General features: G+C 43.9%; 1 protein-coding gene across 1 annotated transcript in view; it reads left to right on the top strand.

Moving 5' to 3' along the window:
• The window catches only part of LOC105895492 (phosphatidylinositol 4,5-bisphosphate 5-phosphatase A), a 14516-nt gene extending 1747 nt beyond the window's left edge, over positions 1–12769 (top strand). Inside the window, exons 2-13 of the mRNA XM_031585237.1 lie at positions 1833–2564; positions 3101–3208; positions 3525–3633; positions 4667–4783; positions 5472–5647; positions 5928–6039; positions 7767–7876; positions 8070–8280; positions 8885–9022; positions 9716–9781; positions 10086–10190; positions 11365–12769. Coding sequence (XP_031441097.1) covers positions 1837–2564; positions 3101–3208; positions 3525–3633; positions 4667–4783; positions 5472–5647; positions 5928–6039; positions 7767–7876; positions 8070–8280; positions 8885–9022; positions 9716–9781; positions 10086–10190; positions 11365–11874 — 2490 coding nt within the window. The 5' untranslated portion in view covers positions 1833–1836 and the 3' untranslated portion in view covers positions 11875–12769. The remainder of the gene's footprint in view (positions 1–1832; positions 2565–3100; positions 3209–3524; positions 3634–4666; positions 4784–5471; positions 5648–5927; positions 6040–7766; positions 7877–8069; positions 8281–8884; positions 9023–9715; positions 9782–10085; positions 10191–11364) is intronic.
• The last annotated feature ends 1166 nt before the right edge of the window (positions 12770–13935 follow it).

Here is a 13935-nt window from a genome sequence, read left to right as displayed (position 1 = left end):
CAATCACTTAAATTACGATTAAGAGAATAAGATTGTTGTTGTGACTGTGTTAAGCACCTTGAGATTTCTTTGTATTTTAAAGTGTGCTATACAAATCAAATCCATTATTATTATTATTATTATTATTATTATTAAGATTTAGAATGAGGAGAAACAAAAAAAAAATCAAGCTTGATACGATAAATGGCAATGATTATTGAGTGAACCCACATGGATAGTTTGACATGAAAACAGACTTGATAGTATATCATGTTTAATAAAAGAGAACAATTAAGGCAAATATAGCTGTCCATGTGTTACAGGCTTCTTCTAACATTCTTAGATGTTCTTGCATTGGGGTATACATTGATCTAATGTGTGAAACTGGACTAAATCATACAAAGCATACATCATAAGTCATCAGTTATACAATACCATGTATGTGATCAACTATACCAGTGATATAATGCAACTGTAAGCAATGGCTGTGCAATGCACGGGACTTATGCTAAACGGTTGACCTAAATGAGAGTGAATCACATTATGTAACCTTGAGCTGGAGACCTATATCCTATATGCTATAACTGTGGACTCACACTAATACGTTTGCTTTGTGGATCTAAAGGATTTAAGTATGGTATGATATGTGCTTATTCCAGCGGCATACCCATGAGTGTGTGTTGATAGATTGACAGGCTGTCCACCTTCCCAAGTCAGACGGCTTTCAGATTATTTCATTTGAAAAATCTTATGACTGGCATAGATTACAGCAGTATTTTATAAGTATTTTATTTTATGTTGTACACCAGTATAAGATGTGATCCTATTATTAGGGTGAGATCCCTAAGATTTTTGATTCTAGTATGATCTGCATCCTGTATGACTTCCCGTCAACCCGTTCCACCTGTGTATTTATAACCTTGTTAGATATGCCATATCATTAATTTAGTGGACTCAGTTTCTCCCCCTCTCTGGTATGTTTTCAATGGAAGTAAGGAGAGAGGTTAACAAGGAGACACCTTCAGTGTGGTATGGTCTCAGAAAGACCAATTATACACACAATCCCTTTCAACCTCTACACAGAGGTCACAGGAATGATGCTCTGGAATGCACGGGAGGAGGAAGGGCAGGCGGAAGCAAGGGTGGGGGCTGCTGGGGTGAAGAAAAAAAAAAGCCGTTGCTTGGCAACAGAAAAGTAGATCAGGACAGGGGCGGGCACACGTTCGTCTTCTGACAGAGGAGAGAAAGTTGATCTTGGCTGATTGCTTGTGGCTGGCATTGTGTTGATGTCAGCAGTGACGCCTGAAGAGGAGACGGGGACAAGCTCACAGAGGGGGGGACAGGCTCCTCTGGCCCCCGGCCAAACTCTCTCCTCTCTCCTCTCTCTGTCTCCGTCTCTGTCTGCAGAACACAGTGGCTGCGTGCTGCTGCTGTGACCCAAGGGAGGCTAAGGGAGGGAGACGGGGAACTGGAGATGAGGGGAGGGGGGGGGGGGGGTTGAAGGACAAACAAACAAACTCCTTTAGTCTCTTTGTGGGCTTACAGAAAATGCCTCCAACTGTTGCGCACTCTGTGCTGTCTCCCTCCGAAACTGTCCTCCTCTTCGTCTCTACTCCTCTCTTCAGCTATCAGCCCTCAGGAATCTGATGCTTACTGTCATCATATCCTCTCTCAATACTAAACAGTTACTGGCATTGGAAGATATAAAATGTCTAAACCCAGAGCTAATAGATGGGAGTGCGATGCTTTAGCTAAATAAACAGCTTAAGACAAACACATGCCACAAAAGGATTTGAAAGCCATGCATTCTTTTCCTAATAAGTCTGCACCTGTCGTTATTATTTCGTTTTTAGGTTGATGGATCCAATGCAACGGAACCAAAGCTGCTCGTTCTCCAAGAGAGTCTCTGACCCCTTCAGCACAGCCATGTCTCCAGCCTCGGGGCCCATCGGCCTGCCCCCACCCTGCGTCTGCCCTGCTCCCGTCCCAAGGACACAGCCAGCAGCAGCCGCAGCCAGAACCATCCAGCTCTCTCCCGCGGCTCCAGAGGCGGCTGATGTTTCAGGCACGGAGCTCTGCCTCCGCCCTCCTGTGAGCATCAGCCGACCTCGGCCCACGGCCCTGGGGATGGGGATGGGCTCGGCCCCCAAGGCCCTCAAAAACCCAGAGTCCATCCCCAGGCCCAAGGCCTCGGTTTCCCCTCTGCCCGCCGGGTCGCTCTGCCCCCTGGGCCACACGCCCCCCGAGTCCTCCCAGCCCCGGTGCCCCCCGAGTTCCCGTAGCCCACAGTCCAATAGGAGCCCCCAGCAGAGCTCCCCATCCCAGACCATCCTCATCCCTCCCCCGAGCAGCGCTGCTTATCCCCACCTCTCATCCCAACCTAGCGCAGTTTCCCCGGCCAGAGGCAGCTCTCACCCAAACTTGAACACCTTGTCTGGCGTCAGTCCTCCCCGTAGCTCCCACCCCAAATCCAGCCAGTCGTACCTTAGTTCTCAGCTCAGGGTCAGTCCCGAACCTCAGCCTCCCCTCTCAGAAGGCACCAGGGGGAAGACTGACAAAGCCAGCGCCAACATGGATGATTTCAGGTGAGCCTCAGCTAATGCACATTCACCATGACAGCTGGTCCCTGCAGCCAGCTCTGCAGCTAGGGACTTTTCAGCTTTCCTTGCACGAGATTGCTGTTGCTATGGCCGTTGCAGCAGAATGACACCCAACTGGTGCTCGTGCCCTGCTCTTCCCAACCAACGCACACATCTCTGTTTATATGTGAGTCACACAGACAACAGACGGGAGGCAGAATTTGTGCTCCTGGAAGAGCTCCCAGACACACTTCTCACTTGCTGTTCCTCACTCTGCCAATTCAGATCCCATTACACTGCATAACATTACATGTTGGCCTGTCATCATGTTTATATCTGTGTATGCTCTTGGCCACTTTGGTGTGCTCTTCATGTAGTTCTTTTTAGGGGTCTTTTTAATGGGTCTTTTATTTAGTTTGATGTTTTTTTTTTGCATTTTCTGTTTGTGAAACCTGCGTCTTTAAGAGTTCTGTAGTGTTGCTATCTGTAAGTGTTTGTGTATGCTTGCACTTACCATATCATAACATTTCCAACGTGAACAGGGTCCAAATTGTCACATGGAATGTCGGATCAGCTGTGCCTCCTGACGACATCACTTCCTTGTTTGGGTCAAATCTGAGCAGTCGGAATGTAGACATGTTTGTCGTAGGGTGAGTCTCACAACAGGCACGACAGGCAGTCTGTTTACCTTTTGATTCACAGCAGCGTGGTGCACTTCTCTGTTTGCCCCTACTGCTTGTCTCATTTGTTTAGTGACATCTGTTGGGAACACAATTAATCATGCAGTCAATTCCTTGTCGAGAGCTGTAACGTTAATCTCCCAGTTTGGAATTGAATGAATTAAGTCCCAGAGAAGAAATAAGTGGAATTAAAAGGTGCCTAGCACTTTAAAAAAAAGTCCAAAGCATTACATTGTGGTAACAGTGGAAACAAAAGTGAATGAATAACATTGTGATTTTTACATAGGCTACAGGAAGTGAACTCAATGATCAACAAGCGGCTCAAAGACGCGCTTTTCACCGACCAGTGGAGTGATCTTTGTATGGAGACCCTCAGTCGCTTTGGTTACGTGCTGGTCAGTGAAGAGTTAACTGATCTAGTTGCTACGCATTTTTTTCCCCCCTGTGATAATGTTGTGTCTTGATTTGGGTTCCCAGTGGAGTGTCGTAGCTCACAGCAGTCGAGCAAGCCTGGCATCGGCACACATGTTAATTAGCAGACTTCAACTGTTAATTTGCTCAGCGCTGTTCTGGGAGAGGGACAAAATAAATAGCACACAGGCTTTAATGTCCAGAAATCTTTCAACATTCCCTGCTCAGTCCCAAATCACCTTGGCTGCTTATCCTGAACAGAAAGGAGTCTAAATTTGACTGTCTCGTACAGCATAAATCCCTCTTTAAATCATGGCAAACTGCTATAGATTAAAGTCTGACAATTATTATTACAATTATTATTATAACCTGTGCACAAACAAAGCAATGCAGTAATATATATGTCTTTGTTTTGTTCCGGTATGTGTATTAAATTGATTGAACTCGGTAAATGACACATTGATGATTGTCTACCATTTTTATTGGCGCATTGGAAGACATTTGGATTGTTCTTGTGACAATTTCCTTTTGTATTTGGTGTGTCAGACCTCAAATGACAACACCACTGTGTGCAAGAACAACTGCTCCCTTACTCTTACTGGAGCCTACGAGATTGGGCATTATGTTAATTACATTACAATTATATATCATGCATTAATTACATTTACTATGAATCTGTGTCTGTTTCATGAACAGTGGAATGAGCCTTTCAGGTCTACATAGGGAGTGGGTCCTCTTCCATGGAGTCTATGTTGTGCCACCATGTTTCTACAGTAGCCCAAAACGGACAAACCAGAAACACACCAGTTTTGGCATTTGACACGGGCCACCGTAGATTTTCCTATACACTTGGAAAGGGAAGGGGTATTCAGTCTGTTGCAATTCAGCAACCTTACCACTAGATGCCACTAAATGCTACAAACGGCACCTTTAACACCAAGAGAAGAGTTTCACCTCCACCTCTCTCTCTTTCTCTCTCTCTCTCTCTCTCTCTCCATTCTGTGCTTTTTCCTGTAGGTGGCGTCGCAGCGCATGCAGGGGGTCCTGCTGCTGGTGTTCTCCAAGTTCTGCCACCTGCCGTTCCTGAGGGGTGTCCAGACCCAGAGCACACGCACAGGCCTGGGGGGCTGCTGGGTGAGGGGGGGGGGGGGGGGGGCACCTCAGCCTTCTTGAACCTTCTTTGTTTCACTGATAATTGTGTCAGGTGTCTCAACAAAAGCAACAGGCAATTATGAGAGCCTTTAACAATAGACTAATTACATAACTATAGTGAAAATTATGCATGAAATTAGGATGGACGGGATGAGTTAACAGCCAAACAGCTGTAGAAAGGTAACTGCACGCTGCTTTCTTGCTGATAAGACATGCATTTGAATGAATATCCATGAGGACCATTAAGCTGCAAAGGTTTTTAAAAGTTGCTGTATTGAAATGGGTCACAGTTCTAAACAATACTTGACCCCATACTGCAGTGAAAGCAGACAGAGCCTGTAGTGCTAATGAATTCTGCAGAGGGATATAGTAACTATACTTCACTTTATGGAGGCATTGTGCGTGGAACAGCCATTCTTCCACTAATAAAGGTTACATTTAGGTCTTCTGCACTGACAAAAAACGTATTGTTTAACATCTGTGGCAAGTGTGAACAGAATAAGTGCACTAAAGATCTTCCCTTAAAGGGGGTATACTTCAGAGATGAAAACTATTTACCCCACATCGTATGATAATATATGTTAGTACTATTGCAGCGTATTCTCTAATACAACACGTGCAGTGAATGTCTTTCTTTAGATAAATAAATGTCTTTTCCCTCCACCCCCAGGGCAATAAGGGGGGAGTGAGTGCGCGGATGATGATGTTTGGCCACCCGGTCTGCTTCCTCAACTGCCATCTGCCCGCGCACATGAGGAACCTGGAGCAGCGCATGGAGGACTTTGAGAGCATCCTGCAGCAGCAGCAGTTCGAGGGCGGCACCGCCCCTGGGGTGCTGGACCACGAGTGGGTGTCTGGGAGCGGGCGAGATTAGAGTTAGAGGGGTTAAAGGTGTCTGGCAGGGTGCACTGTTTTCACTAGGGATCACTAGGGACCACCATGAAACGACACAATTCAATTCAATGACCATAATACAAGAGATCAGTATAAAACATTTTAAAACTATATTTGTATGCACAGAAAATGCCATGCTTTGCCTTACAATCTCCCTTAGTCTGAGATATAACATAGATTCAACAGGGCTTGATGAAAAGCTCTGAGGTGTTGGTCTTTTTTTTGTCAACAGCGTAGTATTCTGGTTTGGTGACCTGAACTTCCGAATTGAAGACTACGATATTCATGTGGTGAAGAGTGCCATTGACAGCAGTAAGCTGTCTCTCCTCTGGGAGCGGGATCAGGTCAGTCGCCAGCGTTTGGGATTTCTTGACAGAGGGAAATGTAACTATTCACTTTTTTGCAGTTCACCATTCTGCCACTAGGGGGAGAACAAGAGGTGTTTTGAGAAAAAGCTGTAGATTGTAGATAGAAACAACTACAAGAGTGTGTGCATATAGTTAGGCTTATGGGTTTCCACCATGGTGTTCCATAATACTTTTTTGGCTTATTCTGGAGAGGGAAATGTTTTATGTTGTATGTAGGCCTTTTGGTCTATACCTTGTAGAAAAATGGGTCACACTTTATTTGGATGGTCCCATATAGACTGTCTAAAGATGCTCAGATTATAAACAAACTATATGTTGCAACACAACAATTTATGGTTACGGTTAGGGTTAGGGATTGGGTTTGGTTAGGGTGATGTTGAGTGAACAGTTAGAAAGACTGAACTTGAATTTCAACAAACCATTTGTAAAGTCTCTGTAGACAGACTATCAAAATAAAGTGTTACCGAATGTTGTATTTCACAACAAATGTAATTTTCCTGTGTTCAGAAATGATGATCAGGTATGATTCAGAATCTCTCAGCTAATGTGATTTGAGGTTGCATTTGTCTTGTCTTGTCTTAGGTTGAAGACTTAAGGGCTCTGCACATTCCTCATGTTAGAAAGACTGGTGACAGGTGTACCTATACTGCTATTTCAAATTACACCTTTTAAAAGGGTTCTCCAGATCTCTTTTAAATGACATCTGGAGCTGCCTCAGGGCCAAAACTGACAGTTCAAAGTGTCTGGAGGGGAAATTCAACCGAGATTAAAATGTGGTCATTATCAGCTCATCCTCCTGTCTGTCTGTACATCACTATACTGAGTGTCCGTCTCTACATCACCATACTGAGTTTCCTGCAGCGTTTTTTCGGTTGGAAAACTCATTTTGTATTGTACATACAAATCAGCCCTATATGGCTGACTACTATCAGATTATCATCGTCATTTTTTGCCACTTAATTCTTCCATTATTTCAGACTTTTTTTGGACACAGATAAGGCATCTTCAGTCTTTTATAACATATTTAGTGAGTAAATGGTAAAAAAGACCTCATCAATACAACAAAGTTCATGTATACCTGCATGGCTTTTTTGCCCTAGTTTCTTCATGTCCATGACAGTAACCTTCAAAGGGCTTATCAAGATTAGCAAAGGAAGAATTCTGTAGTGGCCTATTTGGGTTTACTCATGATTGAAGATTAAAGTTAGTCTTCTTCAGTGCGTATTGCACAAGACGGCAATTCAGCTAATAGGCTGTGGTACTTTACAGACAAACAGAATAATCTCAATGTTGACCCAACCATTGTAAGAGTAAAACTGCCCTGACATTTCAAGAAAATATTCTATTGACATTATATCCTATTAATAATTCATAAATCAGTGAACTCAAAATGGATGCATATGAAATTGGAGTATAGTGGACGCCAGCAGCCAGGGTGGTGATACAATTACACAGCTGATACTGTCTCATACATGTACGCCACTAATTAGAATGAAATATGTTCCCATGCTATTCAGAATCAAGTTTGAAAGTTTGCCACTCCAATGAAGTCTGCATTTGCCAATCAGCCATCTGTCAGCGAGGAATTGTCTTTATTTGTGTGTTGACCACTACTGCCATAGTATACGTAGAGGGTGGTCATGGAGTGAAGTCGCATTGCTGCACAGTTTATTTGAAGTGACATCCTTCCCTTTCTGTCACAGCTCAACATGGCCAAAAACAGTGCACCTATTCTGGAGGGCTTCATGGAGAGCACCCTCAACTTCCCTCCAACATACAAGTTTGATGTGGGAACTCATACATACGACACAAGGTAAATATGATAACCTTATTTCTGTAACTGAAAGGGCTTTTGTTAAATCTTTTTTTTACATTCTTTAATGACAGTGTTCAATGTCTGTCCATTTTTGAAGCCAAACAAACATATGCCCCCCCCCCCCCTCCCCACCTTGGGTTACCACCCCCACCCCCCCCCTCTGTGTTATACCCCCCCCCCCTTCTTAAAGTGCTAAGAAGAGGAAGCCTGCGTGGACAGACCGCATCCTGTGGCGCCTCCGTCGGACCGGTTCACCAGTGCCATCCCACAATGCCAATCTGCAACGCGGCCTGACATCCTGGCTGGGTGGGGTTACCAGGGTTACGCAGCACTCCTACCGCAGTCACATGGGGTTCACCATCAGCGATCACAAGCCAGTTTCCGCCGTCTTCTCTCTGCATGTGAGGCATGACACACCTCTACAGTCAGCCATTTTAGCCATCTTTCCATCCATCAGCATGTATTATGTTCTATGATTGATTGATCTGGGTTCGATTATCGATTGCTGCAGGTTATCCGTACGTCACCTTGGATAAAAGTGCCTGCTAAATACCAGTCCTTTATTATTAATTATTATGGCATTACTTATTATTCATTATTCATTATTCTGACACTTATTATGGCATATTAATACAACAGTGTTACTAGGGCTATTGAGCATCAAGATGATGGCAAACACTTTGGATTTTACAGTTGGGATTACATCTGTTACATTTACATATGTGGACGTTTAAAGGTCCTGTCATCTGACACTAACCAGAAGGGCACCCGTGTCTGTCCTATTGATACTTATATATTATATATATATTTAGGAATCAGTTTGGTATCTCTGTAAGACTCAAAATAGGTATGTATTCCCATGAAATGAAATATTTTAAGCATGAATGTTTTCCTCCATGCTTAATGTAATGCGAGTAAATTGATTCAAAAGGGCAGTGAACATAAAGCGTCTAGCATCCAGGCCTATTTTTACCCTCGCCTCTCTGTGTCTTTCCTCTGTTGCAGTTTCCCTTCAGGGTCAGCCTGCCTTTAGTGACACTCGAGGTCGAGAAGGAGTGGACTAAAGTTTCAGATGCCACTGTGCAGTTTGAGGTGGCCTCTACCTTTCAAAGAAGCTCTTGGGACTGGGTGGGCCTCTATAAGGTATCCCTACAGCGCAAATTCACTTGAATTAAAATGAAACTAATTAAGTTTTTATGTCAATATCTTCCAACTTTCCTTATTTGGAGCTTATGTCGGATGTCGCTGATGACTGTTTTGCTTTATAGCATCTTGAGATTACATACAATTTTAAATAAGAAACATTTATTTGTAGAGAAAACATACCCAAACATACCCAACATGCCGTTACTTTCTTTGATTCTCATAAAGAAACTTTTTAATTGCACTCTTGCAACCTTATCAGTATGTGTCAACTTTCAGAACAAACAGAGGTTTTTGGATTTTAGTTGAAATTCACACATTGATAAGAACCGGGTGTTATGTGCTGATAAGGCCCAGATGCTTCGCCAAACCAATGGAAACACTGTGCAACAGATTTCAGTGAGAAAGTGTTACTTACCAATTTCACATGGCTATGAATCAGCGGGTGTGACGAATTTCGACATGCATCCAGTCGTGGAATATTGACATATAGACATCTTATCAAAATGTATAGAAAGCACAGACAGTATTATGACAGTATTAGGTTAGGTAAATTGTGTTTGGTTTAGTAAGGAACCTGATGTGCTGACATTCTAGAACACAACTCTTTCCACACATTCATAGAGTGAATGACATATATCCATTCTGTTGTCTCATGTAATAGTTGAAGTGCTGTTGTATTGCTCCTTTTAGGTGGGGTTCAAACACCACAAAGACTACGTGGCGTATGTGTGGGCTAAATCTGATCATCTGCCTCAGGTATTATTCTTAGTTGATCGAAAATGACCACGTGTGTTCAGCCGAATATATGCACATAATGTATGCTGTACATAAGTATGAACTGAATGAAGAAATACGGTTGAAAATCAATGTGTTGTGTTAGAAAAGAAAGAGAAAAAATAGTTTTGAATGTAATTCCTTGTCTGTTTCATACATTTCTATTCCTTTCTTTTTTAGATAGATAGATAGATAGATAGATGGATACTTTATTAATCCCGAGGATACTTTTATTAATTTCCTTCTCTCTCTCTCTCTCTCTCTCTCATCTTTGTTTGGTGTTCAGGTGACTTTTCCAGAGGAAGATCTGCCCAGGGACTCGGGGGGATACATCTTGGGTTACTACAGCCACAACATGAACAGCATTGTGGGGATGACAGAGCCCTTCCAGGTCATAACCCTTGCCCTGTCTCTGTCCTCCTGCAGATGAAGTCCTGTCTGTGACGATACAGTGCAAAACAGTCACTACCAAGTCTTAAAATGCCCTCATAAAATCACCATGCTGTAATTTCTGATTTTGAACTCTTAAGTAATAAGAACTCTTAAATCAAATGTTGTATAGTAATTTCACCCTTTTGGATTATTATGTGCAAGGTCATCATGTCACAAAATCATCAATGACTTCACAGTATTTTCAGCAATGAACGGTTTGGGGTCATTTTAAACCTACATTTTTTCACAGTTCTCTTGAAGGCATTAGCGGAAGTGTGTTTGAGCTGTTACAAAGTCGAAATTCATATCTGTAATCTGTGGAGTTTTGCGTCATTCTTCAAACCTGTTTCCTGCTTGTTTCTATACACACTTGGCATTTTGTTTAACTTGGGTGGCACAAGCACATTTGTTGTGCCCTATTTTGAGTGCCAGTCACTGATGCCCCATTGCCACCTGGAAGCATCCTCTGCCAGCTTTCCTTGCCCAGATAATGAATGTAAACACAATATTTGACAAACAGGGTGCGGACAGGATCTGGATAGGGGACTAATCAGGATGACGAAGAAATGTGATCTTGGATATATGTTCCATTGCCCTGGGCATATTCATTATTCATACAAAAGCTAGAATATTGGCAGATTAGGAAGGCATGCTTTAAACGAGCTCCAGATGTATCTTCATGGGTCAAAGTAATACAAAAACCCAGAGTAGGGATGGCTTTATTTAAATAAACAGTATGCAACTAGTGCTGGCATCAACCTCAAATTAATTTCCATGGTATATAGTCATGACAGATATAGACAGATGAACCCACCTGTCATTCTAACTAGCCTAGGCTATTTACTATGCAGTTTGGTGGTCCGGGTCGGGCCACCCCGTGGAAAATGTTAAAAATGTTTTCACAGCACGACATCACCATTGCCATAAGACATGCTTTAGCATGCTAGCGAGCTTCTTATCAGTACCAACTGTGCTGTTGTTGGTGTTAATAGGAGTTTTTGCATGCCTTTTCAGTAGTTCGATTGCTAGTTTTTGACCAAAACTCCATACTGCTGCTTTATTTCCATGACCATAATGAGTGATGCAGGTACTCTCTCAGGTGTCACTCACAGCACTCACACCCCCGCTTGCAGGTCCAGCTGCCTGTGGTGAGCCCCCCCGCCCCCGCGCCCCACTCCGAGAGCTCGGAGGAGAGCTCTGAGGACGACAGCACGCTGGTGTTGCTGGCGCCCAACACCTCACGCAGCCCCAGCCCGGGCACGCATTCGGGCAAGCGTGCCCACCGCCGCCAGCGCAGCCGCAGCCCCGCCGTGCCCCGGCCGCGCCACACCACTGCCCTCTCTGCCTCATCGCTGCCCACCCTGCAGAGCCTCAGCCTGTGCCCACGACCCCGTGACGGTCAGGTACGGACTCCCTCCCCGCGCTCTCCTCGCAACGGCTGCTCCACTTCGTCCTCCTCCACCTCCAAGAAGGAGCGGCTGATATGCCAGGACAGCTCCCCCTCTCCCTGCTCTCCCATCAGCCCGCGCAGCCCCGTGTCTCCCCGTGGCGGTGTCAGCACCCCGGAGGCGCTGATCGTGGCCATGCTGGGGCCGGCCCAGGCCCAGGCCCTCCCGGGTCCAGCTGCAGACACGTGCTTATGATGGGAGCTTCTGCTTTCCCTCTCCCCAGCCTCTCCGCAACCCAGACTGCACAACATGCTCATGCTAACTGTTTTTCCCTTGTCGGTTTAAAATATATTGCTATATATTTTTTATACTAAGCAAATTAAATATATGTGCAATATATTAAGGGAGTATATATATATTTTTCCTTTGGAGAGGCCGAAGGCCTGCTGGGGACCTCTGCTGCTGATCCCACACCAGGGACGGCAAGGCTTCTCTAGTGCTGTAGTGTTGCCAGTGTCTGGTGTGGTTATACTGTTTGAGCGTTGTGGCATGCTTTCAGTTTCAGTGTCCACAAGTGCTCAAACCACTTTATCTGAATGTTGTGCGATGACAAGGTTGAGGTTTTCTTCAACGGAAATGGTAAGGTTATTGCTTCAGGAGTATTGATGACATACTTTCAACACTACATGGCACTTGATATTAAGTGTGCTCAGCACCTACGACCATATGTGAGTGAGTGTTGACACTGGGTCCGAGTTTGTGTTTGAAAAGTGTATGTGTTGAAGAACACCTATTTGTTCTAGTCATGTGCCATGAAAATATATTTCAACATAGGCAACAGTGTCCTGCTTTACTGAAACACAGCACCTCTCTCTAACTAACAGCCTTCTATAGGGATGGATGTGATCACTGAGCTGAATGTACAACAGTCCATATGTCGTTATTTGACCACCACAGATTTGTGCTCATTTGTGTTAGAATGTGGCTATGCACTCTCTGTGCCTGTTTGGGTTAGGTATAGTAGTCCTCATTGAGTGGCTTTGTGTGGAAATTGTGGCAGTTTTGTGAATTCTGTGTGTCAGGCAGATGTGTTAAGTGTTCAGTAGAGGAGGACTGTTGACGGCTGAATAAAATGACCACTGACCAGTGACCTTTGTGTTTTTACCTTGATTTGTCAAAGGAAAGAATTAGAGATGATTGAATTTGAATGTGTAAGAAGGTGGAATGGGTGGAAGGTGAGTCAGTTATTTTGTGTATTTGTGTCTTGTGACACAGCTTTATGCTATGTGACAAGTGTAGATCAGACATAAACAGGGCCTCTGGCTTTTCACATAAATTATTGTGTCTGGTGGCCTTTGGAGATCAAAACACGAGCAAAACGCACAGTTGGCCTGACTATATCAAACATATACAAATATAGTGTGATGCCCTTTTTGTACATTTAAGGCACATTTTCAATATATACATTTCCTGAGGATATACCAATATTCCAAAAGGTGCTTTGCAAAGATTTTTCCGTTCAGTTTGCAGTTCAGTGTCTGTGTTTATTATTACTGACAGTGAGCATTGCCTCAAGGGACTTTACTGACACGGAGACCTCACCCCCCTGAGAAGAAAGCACATGGTGACCGTGGCAGGGGGGGGGGGGGCAGCAGAACCCAGTTCAGAAGCATGGCACAATCTTCCTGAGTTTGGTCATGGAGGAAGGTAGAATAATGATGAAAGCTAAAAGACTACGAAATGCAAACGGGGAATGGAGAGTACAGAAAAAATGCAAACAAGTATACTTGCCATAGTGAGCATACATAGAGGTATGGATGCAGCAAGAAGGCAGACACTTTTTGTGTGTAGTAATTGTTGTGGTGTAACTGCATATCAGAATACCTAGTCACCTAGTATAAGGATGGGCTGAAGGATAATTGCAGAAATGTTTATTAAACCCTTATGCCTTCGGACAGGTAAGGCAGCATGGGTCAACAGTTTAACGGGGTTGAATGGTATTCTAATAATGGCTGTATTTTCTTTGTAAAAGCGCCAACACTAAGGTCACTGTTAGCCAGAGATACTTTACTAAAACAAACACCCATATGTTTAGCGTCCAGAAACCATTGAAATCCATACGGAGGTAATTGAATACACCCATAAATGTACATTATGAAGGCATAACAACATTCTCAAGGGTGGAGAAGAGACTGAAGTCACGTGGTTCCGGAGATGTGTTAGGTAATGTGTTTGGTAATATCGATGGGAGGGTTTTGGAGGACCTGCATTAAGAAATAGTGGGGAGTTAAGGTAGGTTAAATAACCTAGGATGAA

The sequence above is a fragment of the Clupea harengus genome, chromosome 18 (assembly GCF_900700415.2).
Source record: "Clupea harengus chromosome 18, Ch_v2.0.2, whole genome shotgun sequence".
In the NCBI taxonomy this organism is placed as follows: Eukaryota; Metazoa; Chordata; class Actinopteri; order Clupeiformes; family Clupeidae; genus Clupea; species Clupea harengus.
Note: the sequence above shows the minus strand (reverse complement) of the source record. Positions and strands in the feature narration are given on the sequence as shown.